Here is a 25,903-nt window from a genome sequence, read left to right on the forward strand (position 1 = left end):
TTTGAAAGAATTCAATAATATCTTGTTGCTCAAAAGTTCTGTTCGATGAATTGCAAAGACCTAACTGTAAACGAATTTAGAAGATCTCTTGACGTACAAGTACTGCGGTGTACGACAACTAGATATATCAATTATTGCAGACAATCGTTTCTAGAAATATTGGCTTGATTTGCTGATCACACTTAACTTGCCAATGGTAAGTACGTAATCTGAACAAATTTAAAATATACATGCTGTCTAACAGGTTTTTATGAATTCTACTTAATTATTCAATGTTACAACGGCAAATATCGACGTGAAATATTTCCTACATTTTAACAAGCATCCAATTCTGAAACACGGCCAGCATGAGGACCTGGATTTGATTGAACGAACTCATTTTATCAATACAAGTAATGAAATGACACGTCTTTCACTATCTATTGCGTAAGATTGGTTTATATCAAGTGGCTAGTGAAATAAAGATGTGCATTAATACTTGGGCTATCAGTAAACGGTTCATTGTTAACATCACATAGTCTGGCATATGTTCTTCAATGGTCATTCATACAGGTATTTAATTCAGCAACAGACGACAGATACAGGAGGAGAACAAGCAGATAAAGACGGATACAGTGGTAAAACTCAGAATCAATAAATTACGATATAACCCATAATCATTTTAGGAGAACTGATGTATAGTAAAATAAACATTAGATATACATGTTATCAGTGTACTACAAGGACAAATGACCGATAAGCTGGGTGCTGGGGCTGCGATAAATAGTTGGACGGTGAAGGTTTGTTCTTGTGTTGATAACAACAGTGATGTGTATGCTATGAATATTCATGCAATGTATGAAAAAGTCATTGGCTAAGCGTTTTAGTGCAAATATAGCAATAATGACGGTTATTTAAAAAAAAATATGTTAGAAGCTCATTTCAGTTCAGCAAAATAAATAAAATGATAATTAAAGTAACAAATGAGCTTTCTTCACAAAATGTTTTCTTTCATTTTTTTGCTTTGTTTTGCTTTAGTTTTGCATGTTTGTGTGGCTTCTTTATTGATATTTCATGATAACGACAACGGTATTTTTCAGCAAAAAAAGAAGGAACTCAATATGTAGACAACACCGTAAAGAAAATATACAACTTTTGCCAAAATCCATTTTGCATAAGTATTGGCATTTATTAATTCAATTCATACCTTCAATTATGTATCACTTACCAATCGTAAGAAGGGGGCTAACGGTCGGAACATTATTACTGAGGTAAGTAAAACAAAGAAAACAGCTAACGTGCTTATCAGAGAGATTCATAGCCGATATGTCCTTCCTGTTTTGTAAAGATCAGTATATGAAACTAAATATAAAGAAGAAGAATCCATGTAAGAAGCAAATCTAGATTGAAGTTATGGATATTTAACTAAGTTAATGTAGTTCTTGAATTGTAATCGTTTGACTCATAGTACAAGATAAACCTATAAATCTTAATGGAAAAGAAAAAAATCACGTGAGTATCTTATATTTTTCTTTTATATTTTGTAGAGATGATGTTCATTTCGTTCCCGTTGAATAACCGGTCACACGCAAAGTGATCTTTATAGCATCATCAATTGTCACCTTACATATCTATCCTGACACATTACCCATTATTTATTTCAAATCATTACAATCTCGTAACATTGTGTGGTTGCCGTATGCATACAAACTAGGCATCGGTATGGACAAATATATCAAGAATTCGAATTTATCGCTATCTATTCCCTATAAATTACTTTTCTGTTTGTACTTTCGTAATTTGAAACAATTTTGTCCATCATCATTTATATAAAAATATGGTGAACATCTCGTTTGCGACTCAAATATTTGTATTTGTTGGTATCCCAAATAGTATTTTTAAACATTTTCTTCAGGCTGGTAATGTCAATAGAATAGAAGTTCTTATAACACAACCAGTACTGTGACGTTTCGATGACTACACGGGCACCTTGTTCAGACAAAATCAAATGAAGGTGACTGTGTAGTCATCACAACGTCACAATCTGATCTTCAACTGGCTATGTTATAAGACCTTCTATCGGGAATAACACTTTTTTTCTAGAAAAATATCAGGGGGTCCGTTGTATATTTATCTCTGTTATTAACAACAACGAATACAAGAGTTCTTTTACCGAAAGATAATTAACATTGACCGGAATTACCAGAATTTAATATGACCAATGTGAAGCACTTTAACTTTAACGTTTCATTGTAAGCGGTCAGTTAATATTCAACTTGTAATAACATCCTATTCGAAAGCAAGTTGATATGTCATTTTGTGAGATTAGCATTTAAAAGTGGAATGTGTTTAGTTAAATGCAATATGCCTTTATTGGGTATCTGCATGGTATACGGTCAACATACCCAAATAGTATTGTGGACACCTCACAGGTAATACATTATCACGTCATCATGGACACAAACAATTACATACAACGACAATGTTGTGTTTGCTGAATATTAGCCAAAATTAATGACTAATTATATACAGGAACAACATTGAAATAGTATTATTTCGACACAAGATTCGTAAAAATACGTCATATATTTTAGAGGCTTGCGGAAATAAGAAACGATCAGAGCATATGTTTATAAATTTGCTACGACATGGAAACTCGTGGTAGATGCTTAAACCTTCTGCAGTATGCCTTTTCAATCATTTATCATTTGTGTTAATGCATGATTTTTATAACGTCATAAACACCGACAAAGCATCAATCACACAAAGCAAACTGTTTCGTGATAAGGCAAAGACAATGCTATCATGCAGAACTTCAATGCACCCACTTAAACACTTGTGACAAGAGTGTATACATCTATCTCATTACATGACTTTGTTACTATAACAATACGTATAGTTCAGCTATGATGAAAATATCTTATTTAACCGTACAAAGTATTGATTTGGTCAATTACATTGTTTTGACAGAATTACGTTTTCATTCCTTTTTCTTTCATTTATTATTAATTTATTATTTTATATTTGTTTCTTTTTCTTTTGTTCCTGTTGTTCTGTGGACATTTTTCATTTCAATAAATCAATATTGCATTTGATATAGTTGTTATTTCAGCAGTTACAACTTGCTTGACAAAAAAACTGTTCACTTTCTATATATTCAATTTGATAGGTAAATATAGCTACATTCAAGATCACTGTACAACTACATTATTGCATATAAGCAAATGTCATAAATAATTGCAACACTCCAAGACTTCTGGGATGGCGTTTGGCATAATGATATCTTTGAATTTTAGATGTATAGATTGTATTGATATTGAATACCAACATGCGATGTTCGTGGTAATTATATTCGGAAGTACAACATTATATCGTTTGTGACGCCATTTCTATTTAACTTTGGAGTTCCTAGTTAATAATTTGTCATAATTATCACTGTAATTAATTGCAAATAAACATGGATTATCTTGATATTGCTTCGTTTTCGAAAGCATACGAAACAAATGATGCTGGTGCCATTTGCAGTTCGCTTTACTACTCCAGTGAACCAAATGTCTGACAATTCATTTATAATCATTTTAACAAACTCTTTGGGATTTTACTACATTAGAACATCAATTTTCATGCCAAATAGAAAATAATATATATCAGAGCGTAAATGTCTTTGTTTGTATCGCGTTGATAGATTAGAAACTTTCATGGAAAGAAATTGTAGCATATACGACTAACCTCGGGTGTGTCATTTATAGGAATATTTAAAAAAGACAAAATTTTAAAGACTCTTGCTCTTGGTAACATTCCATATTTATAACCATAAAACGTTGGGGGTTTTTTTTATTATTTTTTTTCATTTCACGCCAAAAAAAACATATTAGGTCTTATCCTTATATTCTGATAGAAGATATGCTTTGAAATATCATGGGTTATTAAATGAAAGAAATATTAGTGTCAAACGCGATTTGATATCATAAAGAATAATGATTTGCATCAAAATATATTTATCCTAATTATATTTCACGTGTGAACGTTGGAGGAATATTATCCAAACGAGAAAAAATAACCGGAATGCTTTATTTTTGTTTGGGTCTTTTTTCATTTAATAACTACATATTTATTATTTTGTCATGAGCATATGTTCAAATGACCAACCGTCTTCTATTACAGTTGCATATTCTCGCAGCGGAATACATGTAATTAATACTGGCTAGCTATTAGTTAAAACCACCGAAGATCATTGTCTAAGAATTCAGAAATCTGGCACTTCGTACAAATGACAAATGATCGTTTCTAAAGTCGTTACAAATTCCTCACCGTTCCCGGCCTGCTATTGATGTGGCCAACACTTCTATGTGAAAGTGATTTACGGCGGAAAACCTCAGACTTCACACGACCTTAACCACGTCATGCACGTGCGCGTCTTCCATGTTAAATGATACGTATATATATACCCACAAATAAATGTCTTTATAACATCATAATATTCTTTTAATATGGCATAAATTGTGTGAACTAATGGCATACAAAATATGATATCAGTATAAAGAAGCAGGAACCATGAATTACATATGCATAACATGTCTGTGATTATTGCATTAGCGATCACTTTCTCTTTCCCTGACTTATCCATTTTCTCTGCGGTGAAGAGTTTTTTCCTCGATTCACAAATTCGAATTGTTTTGTACTCTTTTTGAATCTCAGTTGTGTTCATTACGACGTCTCAACAATTAGATATGCATTAATCAAAACGTAGAATTACATTGAAGCTACTTCCAATACAAATATATCTTTAAAATGGGTTTGGTAAAATATATTTTCACAATGACGATATCACGTTTATACATTGACTTCTGTATTATGTTTTTCATATACAAATACATCGCAGTCGACAAAGTGACTCAAACAAGATCAACGATTAAAAATACACTAATTTGTCTCCAGGTTGCATAACACACTAAAGTTAACATAGAGTTTCTGTATCTTTACATGATTTAAACTTACAATGTAATAAAGATGAAAAAAGAAAAAAGGAAAAAAAAAGAAAATATATACATTGATATTTGATATATCAATACATCTAAATAACTAATCTCAGTTCGGTATAGCCATTCATTCATTTTTATTTCACTTAAGTGGCTGTTGAAATCTTTGTCACAAATAGAAAGTATGTACAATTAGGTATAGCATGTACCGTTAACTAGTGTAGATATCATTTAATCTTTTTCCGGTCTTGAGTTGATATTTGGCTTAACAAATATCTTAAAATTCAATCAGTTTTATTTTTTAAACGATTAAACGTCCGTCTTCCACGAAAATACCGCAAGAAGTTTTTAACATCTATATATACATAAATATTTTCCATTTTACAAATTTTTCTATTGTGACTAACACTCAGTAGGTATAAACATTGTCATACTAAAAATCTCCAACATTTTGTAGCATAAATCTTTATCCAAGAAAACAAGTACTGTAGATGAAATCGTAAATATTGTGTGTCTCAAAGATAAATTCATAGGAAAACTCAGCATAGAATGAAACACTTTATAACAATAAATAAAAAATTAAAAGTCATATATATCGTAATACATGCACGTAAATTTGATCTAAGTTTTCAAGTTATTTCTGGCATAATTTGCCTGGTATAATAGACAACCTCCTTGCATGTTTCAGAACTTTACACATAAACAATGCTTTTACGATCTTGAAGCCGAAATAAAAAGAAGCTTGTTAATGTTTTATGTATAACTGACAAAACGAGAATGATTACCGTTAGTGATTACCTGTCATTAACGTGTGTGATCACGATTTATCTCAAGGCCCGAAGGACTTTATGGTTGCTGCTATCTTTTATAAAAGTTTGTAACATTTATGATTTTTGGAAATTTTCGTGTGCATAAATGTAGTTGTTTTGTGTTTTCAAATATTAATGGTATGTGTCAAAATAAATTGCAATGAAATAAGACACATTACATATATTTATTGTATAATCAACATCTATGTGTAGATATTCTTTGTAATTTCATCAATATCTACAATATTTTCTCTATAGAACAATGAGAACATTATTGAATATCAATGTGACTGTCTTGGTGATATAGTATAGTCTTATAAATATATGAAACGTATTTTCCATTCAACAAAATATTCACATTAAATAAATATCATGAGTTTCCAATGGAGAGGTCTCTTTGTTTGTTAAGATGGAATCATGATACTGATACAGTATACAGTATTTCGAACGCCAAAATATCAACATGTCAGACTCAATAAATTAGGGGGAAATACGAAGATTTACACGGTGACTATTTACAAGGAGTACAAGATTATTTATTTTTAAATCAAGAACATTTCTACCAACTAGGCAAAATTTGTCCTTTACCTTCAGCTTTGAACAAACTAATGTACTGGATATATATAACCTATCCGTAATGGGACATCGATCGTATTACAGAGTTCATCTGTACTTCTACCAAAGTGAGATTAAATTAAGAGTACAAAATAGCATATGCCCTTATATTGATTATTTAGTTAACACGGTCTGGGAATTAAGGTGTATTGAGTCATCAGAACATATATGTGTGTAATAGGTTTTCCCCTTATCAGACGCAATTCGTCGCTACGTTTATCAAACCATCGGATAAGCTGCAGTGATGGTGATCAATGAAATATCCAATGAGTATGCCGTATTAATATAGCAGTCCTTTTTAAGAGGTACTTGTGATGTTAGGACTAGAAAACCTTTGAATCAGCATTAATTTAATCTAGTTTATACTATCGCTTTATGCCAACAGTTTCTAAGATTTTCGTCGCCATTGAAGTATTTTTTATCGCAGAGAAAGATTTTCGTTCATTTCGAAGTACATTTTCTCACATATATCAATATTTATCGTATATTTAAATTCCCATTGTGCTAAGAATAGCAATATCTTCTTATATTCAACTTGCCTCCAAGCAATAAATTTGATAGAACATTAAAAGTATATTACACTTTAAAAAGTTTAATGCTGTATTATAAAGAACACAGATACATAGGTTTAACATTAAAATGATCTTTGAATTGTATTTCTTAAGAGCATTTACGTTTATTTTTCACTTTTATCATTTAATTGATTCTGATATAGCTCATTTAAATTCTATTAGGTATTCGGCAATATTCATCGCATTATTTCAGCATTTATCAATATTTCAACAAATGTTTGATATATAAGCGACGGACAGCCTATCTCTTTACCTCGATGGATATATATTTCCTCTTAGTAAAAACAAGAGATGGAACGCACTCAGAGATACATACGAGAAATTGCGGTCAAACTACTTCGTCAAATTGGCAGTCAAGTAGACAAAACCTTATGCCATGAAAACTACGTATAATGTCAGAAAGGGACGAATTATTGACTCACTGTTAAAGCTAATTAATCCTTACCACAGCTGCATCAACGCAAAACCCTTCAACCATGTGAAAGTTTTCCATGAAATTCATCAAATTTGAAATTAAGACAAAAAAATCATACGACAATAAAAGCAAAAAATCGGAAACACTTTGATTTTACCAAATGCACGGGAGGCTATCACTTACTACCGACAGTAAACGTCAGACTTAGAGCACTTACTGACATTCCTGACTAACGTCGATCGTTCAATGAAGACAAGGACGTGGTCACACAGAGTACAGCGTTTAGGATGCTCATTTTTATTGAAATTTCTTTCTGGATTATATTTGCGACATTATTTAAAGTCATTTTTGCATTAAACATTTTTCAGTATTTTGCATTAAATTTTCTTTTTGTGATATTTTCACTGACGTCATTTCTATTGAATAATAACAAAAAAAACACATACTTAAATATTTCTTTGGCATCATCTCAAATTAAGTCGTCTCAGCATATAGCAAATTAAAAGGTAAACATATTTCAAGCATGGTCAATCAAATACAAGCACAAGTACTAGCAAACGCAATCAAATACGTCTTGTTTTAATAGTGAACATCAGTGCTATATCCATGTATGTTTAAATCATATTTGGATTATTTAGTTGTTTCAAACATGTAAAATCGTAGTATAAACAAACTATATGCTGTGAGTTAGATAGTGGAAAAACATATGAATGCACTCATATATAGACTGAATGCATAAGTATATGGTAATATGAAGTATCATATACAATATCGTTTTATCTAGTTCAATTAACTCGTGATTTATCGTACTTTTTCATTCTGTTTCATGTACGAAAATAGAAGACAAAGTATGCATGTCTTGGTGTATTCATGCTTACACATTTGATATGCTTTAATATGGATCTTTATTTATTCACAAAAAGCTAAATATAGATATTTGTCGTTTTAGGTAATATTGATCATGGACTAAATGCAGTGTTTTAAATTATACTATTCACTTGTTGGTCTTTTATGCAATATGTATGTACATGATTAAGCAATGCAAAGTAAACCACCCTCATTCAAGTGTAAATGAAATATCGTTTCTTAAAAATCCTTTACAGGAATATATGTAAATTTATCCATTAATTGTAACTAAGAAATCGAGTTTATGGAAACCATCTTGGAACTTAATATATATACATATTGCATCTTACTCTTCAATTAAATACTATTTTCATTATAAATATATTTTTCGTATGTAATGTCTATTCAATGAGCTATTAATGACACCATTAAAATGATGAACATTGCGTATTCACATCAAATTAATACATTAGTTGATTGAAATATACTGTTATTGAAACTTATACCAAATATATTTCTATATCTAAATAATGAGTTTGTTGTTATATTTAAGCAAAACAAAATTAACAAAAAAGATACAATTAACGAGAACTTTACCATAATTGTAGAAAAGACACTCAAGTGAATATCACCTTATATTACAAATTTAGTCTGGCATTATACAAAATAAATATTTATTAAATTTGTTTTCAATATATAAAGAATTAGTTTTAATAAATTATCTTTTTCATTTTCATGGAATCATTATATGATAACATGAAAATCAGGGAGTTTACTATGTGTGAGAATTCTTCTTATAATATGTGTTTCGTTTAATTCATATCTCGATGCTTGTAAACTCCCCTAGTTCGATTTTATTTTCATTTTTTTTTCTCAATATGAAGCCTGGTATAAGAATACAAATTAAACCTAACGTTTTTTTTTTCCATCGAGCGGATCATGTAGTGTGGTAGTAGGTTAATTATCAGCTGCAGCGATACATTTAATTTTAATCCATAACTGCATGTACTCCTAATATGATTATACATTTTTGTGGAGCTCTTTAGTTTCGGTAACTAAATATAGTGCCTTGTCTTTTGAAAGCAGGATAATTTTCCAAGAATTACCTGAAATCATTCTCTTGATCAAAATAATATTAAACTATATGTCTTATTACTGTTGTATATAAATCCAATTCTACAACTTACTTTTCCATGTATGTTTTGGTAAATTTAATGGTATGTTGAAATGTCCTTATTTGATAACATTGGGAAATTTTGATCGTAAGAGAGGCTAGACGGAACAATGGGATAATAAAAGATCTCATGAATATGAACATCATCGATACCGAGAGTAAAATCGATTTGTATAATAATGCAAAAATTACATGAAGTGTGGTAAAATGACAAAGGACAATATACACTGTAATATATGTCCTAATGAACTTAATTGTAATCGTTTTACTGTTTCCCTAATGTCTATGCGTCTGTGTTGTACTTTTTTTTTACATTATTGTCTGAACTTTGGAGCTGAACATTAGCGGCTAAGCCAGAATTGATTGTCAACAGTATTCAGCATCGACACAAGTAACGTGTATGCACTGAAAGGAAATGTTATAATTGTTTAAGTCTACAATGTTTTTACTTGGGAGTCTGTTCCTAATGTCTTTCTAACGGGATTAGTTCCTATAATAATAGCTTATTTACATATGTATTGCGCTTCTTTTATATAACAAAGGGATTGATAATTAAGATGAAAGAATATATATATATAAATACACATAAATCACATGATCTTAATTGTAGAAAACTATACGTGTCAAGGAACAGTAATTCTTCCGAATTAAAATATGTCTGATGGTAGATGTCAGCAGACATTATTTGTATTTTACTTTGTTTTAAGACATTGTAAATTAACAGCAAACTTTGATTCATTATGTCTGTGTGCGAATCTAGCTATAAATTTATGTGCTGCTAGATTTTCATCCCGGCGGCTACAACTTCTGGACGAAAAGGGTAAAAAATGAGTTACAATTATCACACGGACTTGTGAACGTTTCTGAAGTCTTAATTTATCAGCAGGAAGCAATTCAATAATGGCAACGCACACCTCTCAGCACAGAGACAACATACCTCGCCAGCCATGAAACCTTCTCTTGTGTCAGTAATGCCAAAAAAACTAATTGAATAAGTTCTTTACAAAGATTTACGACTTCGTAGTTAGTTGTATAACTTAATAAAGACATTTTACACGTTTACAAGTATCTGTAGTCTCTCAGTCTCGATGTTTAATGTTCTTTGTAATTATTATATCTTTTTGTTGTCTACCAGAATATTGGTAAGTATTTTCGAAGAGTAAATTATTGACTTGCATTACTGAAAATTACTTTCATTACAAAGGACCTTTTTGTTGATGAATGAAAAACATGTATAAATGTTTTGTTTACCATTAAATCGTTCCGTGTATAACAACATGTACATTTTTCCATTAAAAAGATAATAAAGTGCACTTATACTTACATATTATTTCACTGAAATAGTTAAGTGTAATTGTCAGTTTAAAACGCTGCATTTGTTATTTGATTCTTACAAAATGCAAGTCATTCACATGAACAAAACTACCTTGTGTGAATATTTTAGCTTAACCACATTATATTATTAAAGCAACTGAAATGCTTATTACAAATTTTATTCATATAATGGATGTAAATATGCAGTTTATAACTAAGAAATTTAGTTATTAAACTTTTATAATCAGAAAACGTTAGGATTAGATTTTCTCCTTCCGAAAGTGTACGGAAGCGCATTTAGGACACGACAGACTATATTTTTCTGCCTGGGCAGAATGTCAATCTGTCCATGCAGAATATCAATCAGCACAGGCAAATTAACAAGCTGCAAAGACGTAATACCATTCAGAAAGAATAACATAAATATGCCTGGGGTAGAATAATAAGAATTTGGCATAAGCTTTGATAATGATATATCACATGCGGATGTATAACTTTCCACCTTTACCCCAAAATAGTAGAAAGCTTAGACCAAATCCTTATCATCCTGTCCAGTAGATTGAATATTTTGATTGCGCACATTATGTATTTGCCCACGCAAAATGTTATTCTGTCTGGGCAGATTGTTATTTTGCCCGGGCAGAGTGTTATTTTGTACAGGCAAAGTAGAAGTATCTTTTATAGTGGCCTAAATGCGCTTCCGTAAAAGTGTATGATTCCCTTAATCGTAAACATTCTAATATAGAGAGACTGAAGAGGCAAAAAGTGTTCCTGGTAAAGAAGCATTCCATCAACGATATCACGAACCTGCCCAAGATAAATCAAGTAGCATCATACTGTGTGACAATATTGTTCATTGATGTCAACCTTCGCTTTCATTCAATATTGCGGGGGAATATTTCTGCGTAAGATAAAAGATAGATTTGGCAAAACGTCAGACCTGGGAAAAGATTGAATAATAAAATTCAGTTCCTCCAATGTACGTGATTAATTTTCATAAATGACGTCGTTATAAAGTTATGATGATTTTAATAAAATACCACACACGTGCAACCATATGTTGATCAGTAAACCATGTACATGTTCAAAGTAAAACTGATAACTTGATAGTCCTGACTATAAAAATATTTCTTAGGTATAAAATATTAATTTTGATGGTTTTAAGTTAAAATCACATCATTTTATGCATATCTTATTATGTAATTAATCTGAATATTCATTATGGTTCATTTAAATAGCAATTATCATAATATTTATAGAATACTTAAAATTTATCGCATTTATCTTTAAATGATTAATGTTTTTTCCTGAAAAAAATACCGTCACTGAAGCATAGTAGTTAATATTATTAATTGGTTCAAGGCCCTTTTCCAAATAAATATGCAACTGTGTAGCTAAGCACAGGCACGATGTATTTGTCTATCGACGATCACATTTTCATATGACATAAGACAGACAACTCTACAAAACAGACGACAAAAGTGGTGAGTGAAGTAGACAATTACAAAATATAATTAAGTCACAAATGAGTTTTATTGTGACCTGTGAAACCAAATTAATTGTTCGAACGTACAGAGCAAGACGTCATACAACCACGTGGTCACTTAAACCAGCTGACGATGAAACATAAAGGAGGCGATATGCCTGATTTGAAAATATCAAAGGAGAACAAAGACACTTCACTGATTACCGTTTCCTGTGGTTAAAACAATTACAACACGAAAACGGAAAAAATCATTAATACTAGATAGATGGAAACGATACATATCGCGAACGCAATTGTCAGAAGATAGTTTTCACAGGTTGTGATCACAACGATTACTTGTGTTGTTGGATGTTATAGGTATACCGTCGGTCCTAGGCGAGATCGTGCAATGTTAATCGGGGTCTTAAGCTATCATTTTTTCAGAATATTGAATGTAAATTGTTGTATGATGGCATGCATTGTAATTTTCTGTCCTGGTGGACATACAACGATTTGTACATGTGAAACTTCGTCCATCTCGCACACTATTGAAACACGTCCTTATCGAAGGCTCTTTAAGTACTATCTGGCAGATGATAGGATTAGACACGTCTGGAAACGTTTTAGGGAATCCGCAAATTTGTGATCTCTTAAATACCAGATTAAAAGAATCCCACAGCAGCAACATATCGAAATTAGCTGTAAGATTAGGGTGAAGTCTGTATATACATGTATGTTATTAGCAAATGGCGTTAGATACTTAACGATTCGTCCGATATTTTATGTCTGTAACCAAGTCAATGAGTACCCGTAAGTCTTCGATATTTCTAATCTGACACACTCAGGTGATGCATACAAAATATGCAGCGTAAGCAGAATTCAATGTCGCCATGTGTGACTAAGACGGTCCGTCCATCAGGTTTCATTTGGCTAATCAATTTCACTGGAGTTGTTCTTGTTTTGAAATAGTGATTAAGCTAGCGCTCAAGCAATGTTGGCTTCTATGGCGATCACGATCAGTTGATATATTTCACTATTATCATTATTCCATTGAAAGTCTGTGATATACAGTATTAAGGTACGCCTGAAGTAGCAATAACCTGGCCTGAAAGCAAGACAACACAAAGTTAATTATAAAAAGTAATTCACTCATTTAAGTCAATGACTGAACAATTGTTAAGCAGGCACTAATTACTTCTTTAGAATGTAACCGGGCGAACTGTGATCCTGGAATAGCCGGTTTGTTAAATAACCAACGAACTTTTCTAACAATCTTTATGAGATCTAGAGTTGTCGTTCTTTACAGTCATAATACGTATGGTACCGAATACACTCTATATAAAGTACTGTACTACGTGGATACTTGTCCTGTACATAAGCTTCATATAGCCACTTGATCACTTCCTATTTCAACAAGATCTTTTCACGATCCTCTTTGACGTAATGTAGTTAGACGACAAGTGTATGGAGGACTAACATGTCGTACAATTGTAAAGGGAATGGAAATTTTCGAGAGTGGTGTCCCTTTATGCTGACAAAGAATTTCTGTATTTCTATACCTATTGTTCAAAATATAAGTCAATTGTTTGTGTAAGATCGTATTTTATGTATCAAGAATGTGTGGCATAGGTAGTTTGAAAGTATTTGTGTAATTTAGAAGTCTTGTAAGTAATAGTATTTGGGTTGTATGTGTTGTGAAAATGATTTTGTACCAATCTAGATCTATAAGTAATATCTTTGTTTTGAATGTGTGATTGCACATATAGGACAAAGCACTAACAGTTGTGGAGGAGTTGAGGAAGTTGGGGAACTATAAAGAAGACATAAGCTGGTATTTCCCCATCTTATATTTTGGTATTCCCTAGCTATTCAGTTGTAGTTTTGATTGGTGTTAGCTGTTTTTACTTTGTGTTACCAGAAGTTGTATTGAGTAAAGAGTAGGATTTGTGTGTCTACAGCGTTGTGTATGTCTGTCTTTTAATGCATCGAACCTGGGTTGTTCTTGGTTGGTTTATAAACACGACAAAATAGAAACGTTACACGATATTAAACAGGCTAGGACGGTCCTGTGACACAGTTAGATGTCGCCCAGACGACAGGGGTTCGACTCTCCTATCTGGTGTGATTGACTAGAATTTATAAATGTGGCCCTGGTAGAACACTAGCTGCAAAAGAAAACATCTTTTTAGCTTGATCGGTTGAGCGTCAGAACAGTGACCCAAAGGTAGCGGAGGTATTTTAATAAGAATGCCAAAGATGTGAGGGGTTCTGTTCCATTGGCGCCCATGTAGGGACTCTGGAATAAGAATAGCCAGAGATTATGGCAAGCCATCTCATAATTTGTAAAGTGGCAATGTCGATCCATCTTTTATTATTCAATTAATAAATATGAGATGCCTTATTGAAATATATCTTAAATTGCAACAGTTGCCATACAGGATATTCCATACACTATATAAAATACCCCATATAATTTGGTAAGACATTGGATCGACATTGCACATAGGCCTAGAGTAAATTTTAAGTTGGCTTGTCATAAGATATCCTGGGTTCGAATCCTAGCGGGGGCACTGGAATGAATACATTGTAATGACTTCTCTTTCATGATAAACTCGTCGAACTTCACTGAACCAAAATCGCGACTGTAAGGAAAATGGACATTCTCATGCATTCGATCAGAGACGTATATATCACATGTGTTGTATACGTCTCTGATTCGATGCATGATCTAATTTTTGAAATAGACAGATGAATATTGAAAATCGCCGTGGCCAGTTTTAAATAAAATTTTAGTAAAATAACATTAGGCTGTTTGTTCAAGTTCTGTATTCAAACGGAAATCATGATGGAAATGGAAAACAAAGCATATATATCGAAGGTTGCAGGACTACCCGTATGATTTTAAAAATGCAAAATGACAGGTTAGGCCTAATACGTTGAACTGGATAAATCTAATTACTTAGATAAATAAATATCCCAGACAAACTGTAAAATGTTGATAGCTATATCAATTGAATAGTAAATATGTCCTAACTGTTTCTATTACAGTGCAAACTTTCAAAATGCAAGTTTGATTCATGGTCGGTTTGAAGACCTTGGACTTTCAAACTGACATATTTCCCCGCCGATTAAATATTACCGGAAGTTGGTATTGCGCATGCGTGGCTTCCTACCTTGACCTTGAAAAAAGACAACACGAAAACCTAGCCAACAATGTTGTGTAGACGTCCACTTCGCAATTTTATAGCGACAGCTGCCAAACACTGGTCGCAACAGAATGGTGTAGTCACGAGACGAGATTTATCAGGTGATAGTGCTCACATGCGGATTTTTATTCAGTTATTCCTACTGCAATAGTGCATGCATGGTTCCTAGAGTAACTGCCGATAGTAACTTGCACGCTAGCACAATGATCAGTAGCTATAGTCTGATAGAGAACCTTTGCCCTAAACTGAGTAAACATCGTCAGGGGCATGCATATATAGGTTGCTATCGATTTCACACTATTTGCATTGTAATATGTCAGCGTTACCTAACTTTGCACTCATCTAATTGTAATACCAACAACATTTTAAAGGCATTGCCTTGGCGGTGATAGACCACTGCACTGAACTTAAATAATGATTGTATGAGACTCGAGAAATTTTTAGATATGCATTTTCCCATATTGCAGAGACCATTGTTTAAATGAATGAAGTTGAAAAGGACTTTAGAAAAAAAACAATGCGTTCTGTTTTAGGCCTAAACGAGCATGTGGTCGGTGACAAATACCCTGCATGCTATTGTGAAATTGTGTTTTCATTCTGAACACGGGTCATTTTTAACGAAACTGGTCTGAAGGACCAGTGAACTGATGCCATGGCACTGCTTCCATCATCCTGCATCCATCAACATTTTACTAAAATTTGCTACTAGTCCTGGAACAATGGGACAGATTATGACCAAATTTGGTAAGAAGCATCCTTAAGGTAAAGGAACCAAATTTGTGTAAATATTGGTTCTTGACCTGTGGAGCAGGGCCAGAGAAGGAAAGTTTTTTAAGTTCTCTAAAATCCTTCTCCCTCTGTACGAATTGATGAATATTACCCAAATTTGCTCAGAAGCATTCTTTGGTGAAGGGGTTCTGTATACATGGCAGACCCTGTCACCCATGGGCAGGAGGGGTGAAGTCCAAATGGGGAAATGAAGGTTCTCAGAAATCCTGCTGTACAAGGATGTTGTCTGAGTTTGATCTGAAGCAATTTTTATGAATAGTGAATCTGATTTCTGTTTTACCACAAGGCCGGAACTCAACAGGGAATTTTTGAAATTCCTTTTAAGTTAGTTGAGCAATGCAGGCCGCTGGGACTCTTAGTTATAGTTATTACCCACGGTATTACATACTCTTGACAACATCAGACTGGTGGTGTATTTTCAGCACCTGCAAATAGTCAAGACTATAACTGATAAGAAATTTAAAATTCATGCATATTAGTTAAAATGTGTTTTTCTCTGGAGTCACTGAAAAGGCATATATTTTGCTGAAGGACCACAGTGTTAATTGTAAACAGTTTAAAGTAAGATAGCTCAAAGTATTCTGACTTAACTCACCTGAATATTGCTCCAATATAAAACATAGCTTGTTGCTGTTATAAGCTGAATACTTGTCAATGACTGAGATTAGTGTTGTATAGGAGAGACATGTCATCAACATTTCCAGCCTTTTTAGAGTCACACACAGTAGTTGTTAAGCTTTTTTGGTGGTAGGTTAAATACTACCAGTGTAATGACAGATATCAACAGAATTCGGAATCTATGTAGTCCATCAAAATATAAATATTTACAATGTCAATGTGATGTCAATCTTCCATCATGATATTCAATCATCTTATTCACAAAGTCCAGAAAGACTAATTATAGACAGTCGGAACCCTTTGGAATACAAATAAGGATGCAGTCCAACCAGTATGGGTGGGCCAAAACCTTTCTTTCAAACGATGCAGGCCTGAACCAGGGAAAAAATTCCTTAGGAGCTGGGGCTCCCCTCAGAAAATTTTCAAAATCCCTGATATCAGGAAATGGCTTTACAGTACTTTAGAATAACAAATTTAGGGCAACCTAGTGCAAAGTGATAAAATTACAACATCTATATGCAATCATACATACATTATAGAGAAAAGTATGATATAGCAATGCAAATCATGAGGCTGAATATTCATATATATTTGATATATTTAACTTTTCGATAATATTAATTTCTGCTTATGTTTCATGTGATGCGTCTTGGTGAACAGTCAGTACAAGATGTATGGTAAGTCTCTTCAGATCAACAATAAGAGAACTGTTAACACAGCCTGATAAACATCTCATATTTTAGCCCAAATTGAAATATCGAAAACTGAAAATGTTTGGTGGAATATGTATACCATGGCTAGTACTTAGCTGGGTTGCATACCTGGTATTTATAAGAACAGGAAGGATCAATATTATCTGTGGTATAAAAAATATTGTAGATTTTGTATTTATACTTACAGAGTGACACAGTTGGGTTCATAGGATTGGGAAACATGGGGAACCACATGGCAAAAAACTTGATAAATAAAGGTCACAAGCTGTTGGTGTTTGATGTATCCCAGACTGCCACAGATGGACTCCGCACAGCAGGTAAAAGTGATTGCTGGACATGATCTGTAACTTGGCAAAAATCCTCACTGGGTACCAGTGATTATTCTATAGTCTCTCATTGTTGTAGGTGCAACTATGAGTAATATCACTTACAAATATTGATATATTGTCAAAATAAGACAGACAAAACCAATTTCAAGTTTTTTTTGTAAATAATTTTTATTCGTTTGAAATGTCAAAAAAATTCACCATCATTCTGGCAAGTTTTAAGTAATGAACTGTTTTATGATAAGGCACTTATTTCAATATAAATGACAAAAATCACAATGTGTTCTGTCATATTATGGTTGTTTAATTGCTAAACTGTCATTTTTCACAGCCATAATTGCCATATGACTGTTCAGTGGTTATATTTTTCATAATCTGTTTTTCCTTATATATGTTGTTATCGTGTTATACCAATCATAAGTTTTAAAGACGAAATCTGTCAAGTGGAACAGTCATCCATCCACACATTAATGATATTGTAATGCTAAATAAATGGATGCCATTAATCCTACAACTTAAAACATGCTGCTTTGTGGTTATTTTATACAATTTTTTGAACAACAATTTTCATTTTCAATTTAAAAATTTACACACCATTATCAGGTTTCCACTGAACGGAGGTCTTCCTATATTGCTGTATATTACTTCCATAATTTTTTGTGTCAGGTGCTGTTGTGGCTAGTTGTCCAGCAGAAGTTGCAGCTGGGGCAAAAAGTATTGTCACCATGTTGCCTGAGTCACAGCATGTAGATGCTGTCTATTGTGGTGAAAAAGGCATCTTCAGGTACAAATGTTGACCATCAAAAAATACCTTTGTTGGAAAATTGTAAATTTTTCATGCTTATGCTTATAAAAACGCATTATGATTTTTATTGTTTCATACCTATAATTTTTTTTTCCATTTTTTGTGATTTCTGTAGTTTAACAAGAAATCTGGATGATTGAAAATCAATTAGTGTTCTTGGAATAAACCTTTTTAACCGAACTAAATCTATCATATTGTGAATTTTAATTATTTTTGTAATGACATTTTCTTCAATACTTAAAAATGACTATAAAAGCATCAATTGATGTGATTATCTCATCTTTGCGTTTGTGAATCACTATGAAAAACTCTATGTATATATAAAAATGGTCATGTACTTTTGATCGTGCATTTTGTCATGGCAATGTAACATAGTCTATTTTGAACTTACAAGAAGTGTCACCAAGTACGTGTTGTACTAAAAATGCACTTATTTCATGTATGTGAGGTAGGAGCAAGGACAGTCATTGCGTTTAAACTTGCCTACCTGATTGAAAGGGTGTTTGATGTGAAGAATTTGTTTTTAGTGAAGTTTCCTGTGTGACCCTCATGTTTTTGTGATAATTTCAGTCAGGTGCAGGATGGAAGTCTTCTGATTGATAGCAGTACCATAGATCCAGCCACTTCCCAGGGCATGGCACTGGCTGCCAAGGGACATAACTGTGTGTACGTGGACGCTCCTGTATCAGGAGGTATGTTGAGTACACTTGTCAAGCCTGATTGATCTCAAAAGACAAAAAAAATGTTTCCTGTTTTTTGAAATTCAAGTTAGTTTATATGACCAGGTATTCCCACTTTATACATTTTTTATCGCTTGTGTCTTGCAATAACAAGTGTCTCATCAAGAGAAAATAGTTTCGCATGTAGACATTTAAGTTTTTACAGGTTTAAATAAGAAAAAAATTGAAAAAGAAAATGCAAAAACTTTGAATCCTGAAATGTATATTGAGGATATTTAATGGTTTTCAGTTTATTACCATGAATTTTCTAATTTTTTGCTATGTGAAGCACGGGTGGAAAATACAAACATATTCTGTCATGTGAGTGAAATATATTTGATATTCAATAGGAAACCATACAGTGATTTTGAAAAATATGAGCAAGTTCTTGGATATCATTTGGCAGTACGCTAACAACAGAATGATGCTATTTTTAATTGGCCTCTTTATGTGGTATGCAGTGGCATCATAAGCATTTATCATGTTGATATAATTTTATGTTTCACTGACAAAAATGTAATATTTGTTATATTGCAAATGATTCATATGCCAAGCTTTTCTGTAATATTTACATAAAAATAAATAATGCATCATTTATGTCATAGGTTAGCTGTCAAAGAAGATTTTTATCCTGTCATTTTTTTTAAACATCTTAATAATTTGACTGATTTTAATTATGGAAAGGGGTGAATGCTGCCAGAGATTCTGTTTTGACCTTCATGGTGGGCAGCCCTGATGAATCTTTCGAAAGAGTTAAGGCTTTACTGGACTGTATGGGTAAAAATGTTGTCCATTGTGGAGCAGTTGGAACAGGTCAGGTGAGTGATCATATTACATTGATAAATTCAAAATTCATAATCGTTTTCATTCAATTCGAAAAATTACAAAATAATCTAATGTGTTCTTGCTTTTATGTCTATCATGGCAAACCTGAAAATTACAATTTAGGGAAATTATTTTAGTGCCTTCACTCAAGTGATTTCTTCCCAGCAGATTTTGATGAATATTTAAGCAATGGTGTAAAAAATCATTACACAATTTTGTTTTAGAGAATATCGTGCAATGAATGTAAAGAAAGCATTAGATTTGTTCTCTCTCCCATATAAATATACATGTATATGTATGTGTAATTTTTTTCCTTTTTACTATTGAATAAGATATTGTTTAAACCAAAGCTAAGCAATGATGTTTAATTGAGTATATTGAGGATAATACATGTAAATTTAATGTTAATTTTATAGATTTGTATATTTAATTATTCTTTTTATTTTGTCTTTCTTGTGCAGGCAGCAAAAATATGTAACAACATGTTGTTAGCAATTTCCATGATTGGAGTGTCGGAGACGATGAATCTAGGAACCAGGTAGGTATATTCTGTGTTGGCGACAGAGTATCTATGTGAAAAAAAAAATCACTATTTGTTGAGTATGGTTATGGCAATAGCAGTGTGCAGGGAGGCACCAGTCTATCTGTATTTTTATTATCACTGAATATTCATTATATAGGCTAAAAAAACATATCATGCTGTCAGTGAAGTACACTAGTAAGGTACACTTTGATGTGTTTCAAGTTTATGTGATAGGTGTTCTTGATGTTTAAGTCAGTTGGAAAAAAGTAGAAAAGGGGCTGTAATTCTAAGCACAAGGGATAGACATGTATGTAGTGACAAGCTCTTTTATGCACAGCCAAACCTTTAATTTACTTGTCAGAGCTATATTCAATACTGAGGACTTTTCCAAGAATATACTTAAACATTTGATGAAAAAGTCAAACTATTGATTTGTCAAGTATGCAATGGTGATCCTGTATATAGCTTTCTAAAGGGGCCATTCCTTTGGCACCTTTGACTACTTCTCTTGAATTTAAACAATGAGTATTTTTACAATGTTGCTTCTCAAGTCTGCAGAAGTCCAAGCTTAATGGAGTGTAAGGTAATGGAGAGTTGCTCCCCTTGTGCTATTTGTAAACACTTTATTTTTTATGATATTCCTTATATTTCTATAACACAAACTTATTCACTGATGACGACTTCATGACATAGCCAACTTGCTTGTATTTCAGATAGAGAATCAGTCAGTTCATGTTAAAAATATTACATAAAAGTTAGGGACATTATTAAAAAAATCATTTGATTAATGCGAAGTATCCCTTAGTAACAGTTGTACTCATCCACTAATTTTTTTGCAGCAGCAAACTGCATTATTTTTTATAAGCAAGAGATCATATTCTGTTGACCTTTGACTTTCAGCCAACATGTTTACTACCATAATGGTGCTGGATTTGGAACTAGTATTTAGTTTTACTTACATATGTTATTGTGATTTTATTATCAAATAGATTATGAAAGTAAAACTACAGAAATGTGCCTGCCGGATTGTTTTCAAATGACTATGGAGTATGCTATTAGATATTTCTATGAGAGAAAAATATTGGAAAGTCAAAATAATGAAGAAAGTCCATTTGTTTAAGTGACTTTTATGTAGGAAAGGAATATGCATGACCTGGTTTGGATTATTACTAAAGTATATTAACGTTTAAACTGTATTCTATCTATTGATACCTTGTTTTTTTTGTTTGATTGAAATCTTATTAGTGCCAAGGTTTTTGAATAACTGTGACATCTTTTGAATTTAAGACTTGGTCTGGATCCTAAGATGCTTGCCAAGATTTTGAACATGAGCTCCGGTCGCTGTTGGTCCTGCGATACGTACAACCCCTATCCTGGTGTACTAGAGGGAGTGCCTTCCAGCAACAACTACCAGGGAGGTTTTGGTACCGCACTTATGGCAAAGGTATTTCAAAGCCTCCTTATTCTAAATTACTAAGATTTTTGTCGGAAAATCAAGAAAACTCTGTGATAGCTGAAAGTTTCATGGTTTTGCTGCTCAGATGAATTATTGTGAACTGTGGAAGGTCTGGAATGAACAGATGGCTTGAACAAAACAATTTGAGAATGAACAGGTTGTTTAAAAAGACATTGAATATAGACTGATTTAAGATTTTGTAAGGTTGACATTTTGTGATAACAGATATATATTTTGTCAGCTTTCCAATACCTTGGCATGTCAAATGGTGTCAAAGAATCTCACACTTTCATGCAAAAGCTTCCATCTGTTACTTTTTGTTTAATGTATAGATAATGAAAGTATTGTATCTGGTGGTTAGGTGGCACTGTAATAACACTTGTCTTTTGCTGAGATTTCCCCTGTTCAATTCCTGGAATGGAAGTGAAAAGATGGGGTCGTCTTCCTGACACATGGGTTTTCTATTGGTTAATATTAATATCAGTTGGAAAGACTTGTTTCATAATTGTTGTAAAATAAATAAAGTTTCATCTATCAGTATCTTATTTAGGGGTAATGAATCAAAATATTTTTTCATAACAGGATTTAGGATTGGCACAAAGTGCAGCTACAGGGACAAAATCTGCCATACCTTTGGGGAGCCTTTCACATCAGATTTACAGAACCATGACTAACAGTGGATATGCTAAGAAAGACTTTTCTTCGGCATTCAAGTTCCTGCAAGGCGAGGAGCAGAGTTGATACCCATGCTGATAAAATTCATATATATGGGATCATGTCAAGTTAGGACTGTGTGTTAATTGTTCAACAAATTAGTTGCTGGCGATGACTGATCAAAACAATCTGTGTGACTTCTGAGCTGTCTGTTACCCTATATGCATATTGTTCTATGAGATTTTAAGGGAAAATATTTCAATGTTTTAAAACTTTTTTAAAAGATTTTTTGTCATTGTTCAGTATTTTCAAGACAAATGGATTGGTTTAATGCCAAAATTATATAGATATTGTATGAAATTTTCATATTTATGAATTATGAATCATGTTTATAAAGACAAATCAAACTTTCCAGCATTCGATATTTTCACATATTTGAAAATTTTACAATAGATATATAATTTTTTCCTTACATTTATAATACATATATATCGTTCATACAAAGAGAGAACAGAATGTTAAAGGGAAATGAATGAATATTAACCAGTTTGTAAGTGCAGTTTTATTCTTGTGTGATTGTATTCAGACGATTAATTGTTTTATATGTAATGTAAGGCGTGTTTTGATCTAACGACTGTGATGATTTGTGATATACATCAGGTGTATTTTAGCTTTTAACCTAGGTCAGTGTGCATTTTTTGGGGTCTGAGAAATATAATTCGAAGTTTATTTGTGCTTAACACATTCTGAGGCATTTTTATAATTATGGATGTGCATTGAATTCAAATTTTGAAACAGTTGTATTTCATTACATTTGTGCAAGTGTTTGAAAAATACTGTTTGTGTTGCAATACTTTGGAAAATGCTCTTTAAGTTATAGTGCACTTGTTCATTTTGTGCAGTCTTATACATACCTGTGAAAAGAATTTTTGAATTGAATCGTAAAATGAATTTTATGTTAGCTACCGATATGTACAATATTTATTAGACAGTAAACATATCATTGTCAAATATTGATGTAGTTTTTGCTCAGTATAAAATGTTCATACATTCGATGACTAGTTGATTTGATGGAGATATGAAAAAACAAATGGCAACTCTAAATTACATATTGAGATTTCTGTTTATGTATACAACTTTATTCTCAGGTATATATCTGAATCTTGATAGCTTGGAGGTAGTTTCAAGTTTTTGGATTTATTTTTCATGTGTACTGTGATATGTATACATTACAAAGATTCTGATATTGCTTTCAAGAAGGTGTAAAGATCCTATCTATCTCTGGGTTCTGCATAATTTCTATAATTTTCTTTCATCAGAGATAGAGCTTCAGTTAACATTCCAATCCTGTTTTTGCATTCAATTGTTTAATATTGTCACTGTATTTAAGTTCACCGATCTTTAAAGCCTCAACAACCCGGTACTTTTGTTTCCACCTTTACCTGACCACTTATATACTTCAGATAAAGAAAGATACTTGTCGAATTCAACATTGATTCTGATACCATTAGTTAGGATTTATTCTGATTTTTTAAATATCTTTGAGCTTTTGTGAAACACTTCATATGATCAAATTTTTTCAGATTTACGGACATATCTAGTAAAGTTCTTTTCAAAAGTGTTTTTCTGAACAAAGCAAGAACAAAAAGTGACAATCGTAGCATGCTTTCCAACCTTTATTTTCCTCAACAATTTGTTTGTATTAAAATGTTTCAAAGGAGATAGAAATATAAATGCATACCTGGTAACTAGTATTTTAGTATTATTTTTATACCCTCAGTCATGAACTCATGGGTTATACTGGAATCAGCTCATCAGTCTGTCCATTTATTTGTCTGTAGACAAAAATTGTCTATGCATTCACTCATTTTTCAATGGACTTTTTTGTTTGAAAACCTAGGAGTTGTGCCCCCTGAAGTGAAGTGGCCAAAATTTTCTCCCGCTTTGGATTCACCATTTAGTGTTAAGTGCCTGTGCCACATGGGGTTGTGCCCCCTGGAGTGATTTTTATATCCATTTACTAAACAGTGTTCATTTTTAAATGGATTTCTCTTCATTATTAATAGTTTACAGAGCATTATGGTGTGTAATATCTGTTCTGTAGATTTGCACATGGTACCTACCTGTACTTTACTGAGCTATGCCCTTATAGGTGAATGGTAAAATAAAAATGTGTCCGCTAATTTTACAGTTGTGCACTAAGTGTTGTTTAAATAATAACTTGGCAAAGTGAGGGGTGTACTTGTCACCCCTTTGGTGACAGCTGTAGTTATATCTCAATAATGCCAGGTTGCTCTTTTGTTATCAAGTTTGCAACTGGATAACTTTTCTCAATTGTTGGTCATCTGAACACAGGTTGCCAAGTGACATTTTGAAGCATGTGCTACCCATCAAATGCTAATCTATGGTACTTCCTTGGATGGGATAAGTTTCATTGAGCTAATTGGTATTATTTTTTGCTACAAGTACCTGACTGAATGTGTTGACTAGTGGTTTTGTATGGGAATACCAAAGATCAAGTTCACTGTCAGTTAAATGGAAGAAGACCTGCCCTAAGGGGATGGGGTGGAGGGGACCTTTCACATGCAATGCAAGTCTTGGTTAATCTACATAAATAATGTCCTGTTCCGAAATGAAAAATGTAATAGAATTAACAAAACAACCAGACATACTAAGGAGCACATACCATATTTCTCACAGAGATGTTTATATAACGATCTCATACTACAATCTACATCTTTCAAAACCCTGTATTATGAGTTTTTCTGTCAGCTGTGGACATCTGACATTTAGAAGGGAGGGGGGGGGGGAAAGAGGGGTGAAGCAGAGGAAATGGTGGTCGGATTGTGCTGTGGTAATTAACTTACATTTCACCAAAAGCTGAATCGGCTTCAGTCCCTGAAAATGGACATGAAAAGGTATAAAGTCACTTACCTGTCCTTGGTTACTTCTGTATTCCTGTTTCCTTCAACTAATGACTCCTTTTGTGCTTCAACCCAGACCAACAAGAATGATAAATATAAGTTATTACCTTGTTTCACAATTTTTACCCCACTTGGTCCAAATGAAAGCAAGCTCATACCATTGCACATTATTTGTCC

General features: G+C 32.7%; 1 protein-coding gene across 1 annotated transcript; it reads left to right on the forward strand.

Moving 5' to 3' along the window:
• The first annotated feature begins 15,365 nt into the window (after positions 1–15,365).
• On the forward strand, positions 15,366–24,990 carry LOC132557345 (3-hydroxyisobutyrate dehydrogenase, mitochondrial-like). The gene is made up of 9 exons (XM_060221833.1): positions 15,366–15,475; positions 17,442–17,458; positions 17,682–17,811; positions 18,487–18,604; positions 19,196–19,317; positions 20,029–20,162; positions 20,631–20,707; positions 21,980–22,136; positions 22,731–24,990. The coding sequence occupies exons 1-9, from the start codon at positions 15,382–15,384 to the stop codon at positions 22,887–22,889; spliced, it is 1,008 nt and encodes a 335-aa protein (XP_060077816.1). The 5' UTR covers positions 15,366–15,381; the 3' UTR covers positions 22,890–24,990.
• Positions 24,991–25,903: the final 913 nt, after the last annotated feature.

The sequence above is a fragment of the Ylistrum balloti genome, unplaced genomic scaffold (genome assembly GCF_031769215.1).
Source record: "Ylistrum balloti isolate Yb309-2 unplaced genomic scaffold, AGI_CSIRO_Ybal_v1 Utg370662, whole genome shotgun sequence".
Classification (NCBI taxonomy): domain Eukaryota; kingdom Metazoa; phylum Mollusca; class Bivalvia; order Pectinida; family Pectinidae; genus Ylistrum; species Ylistrum balloti.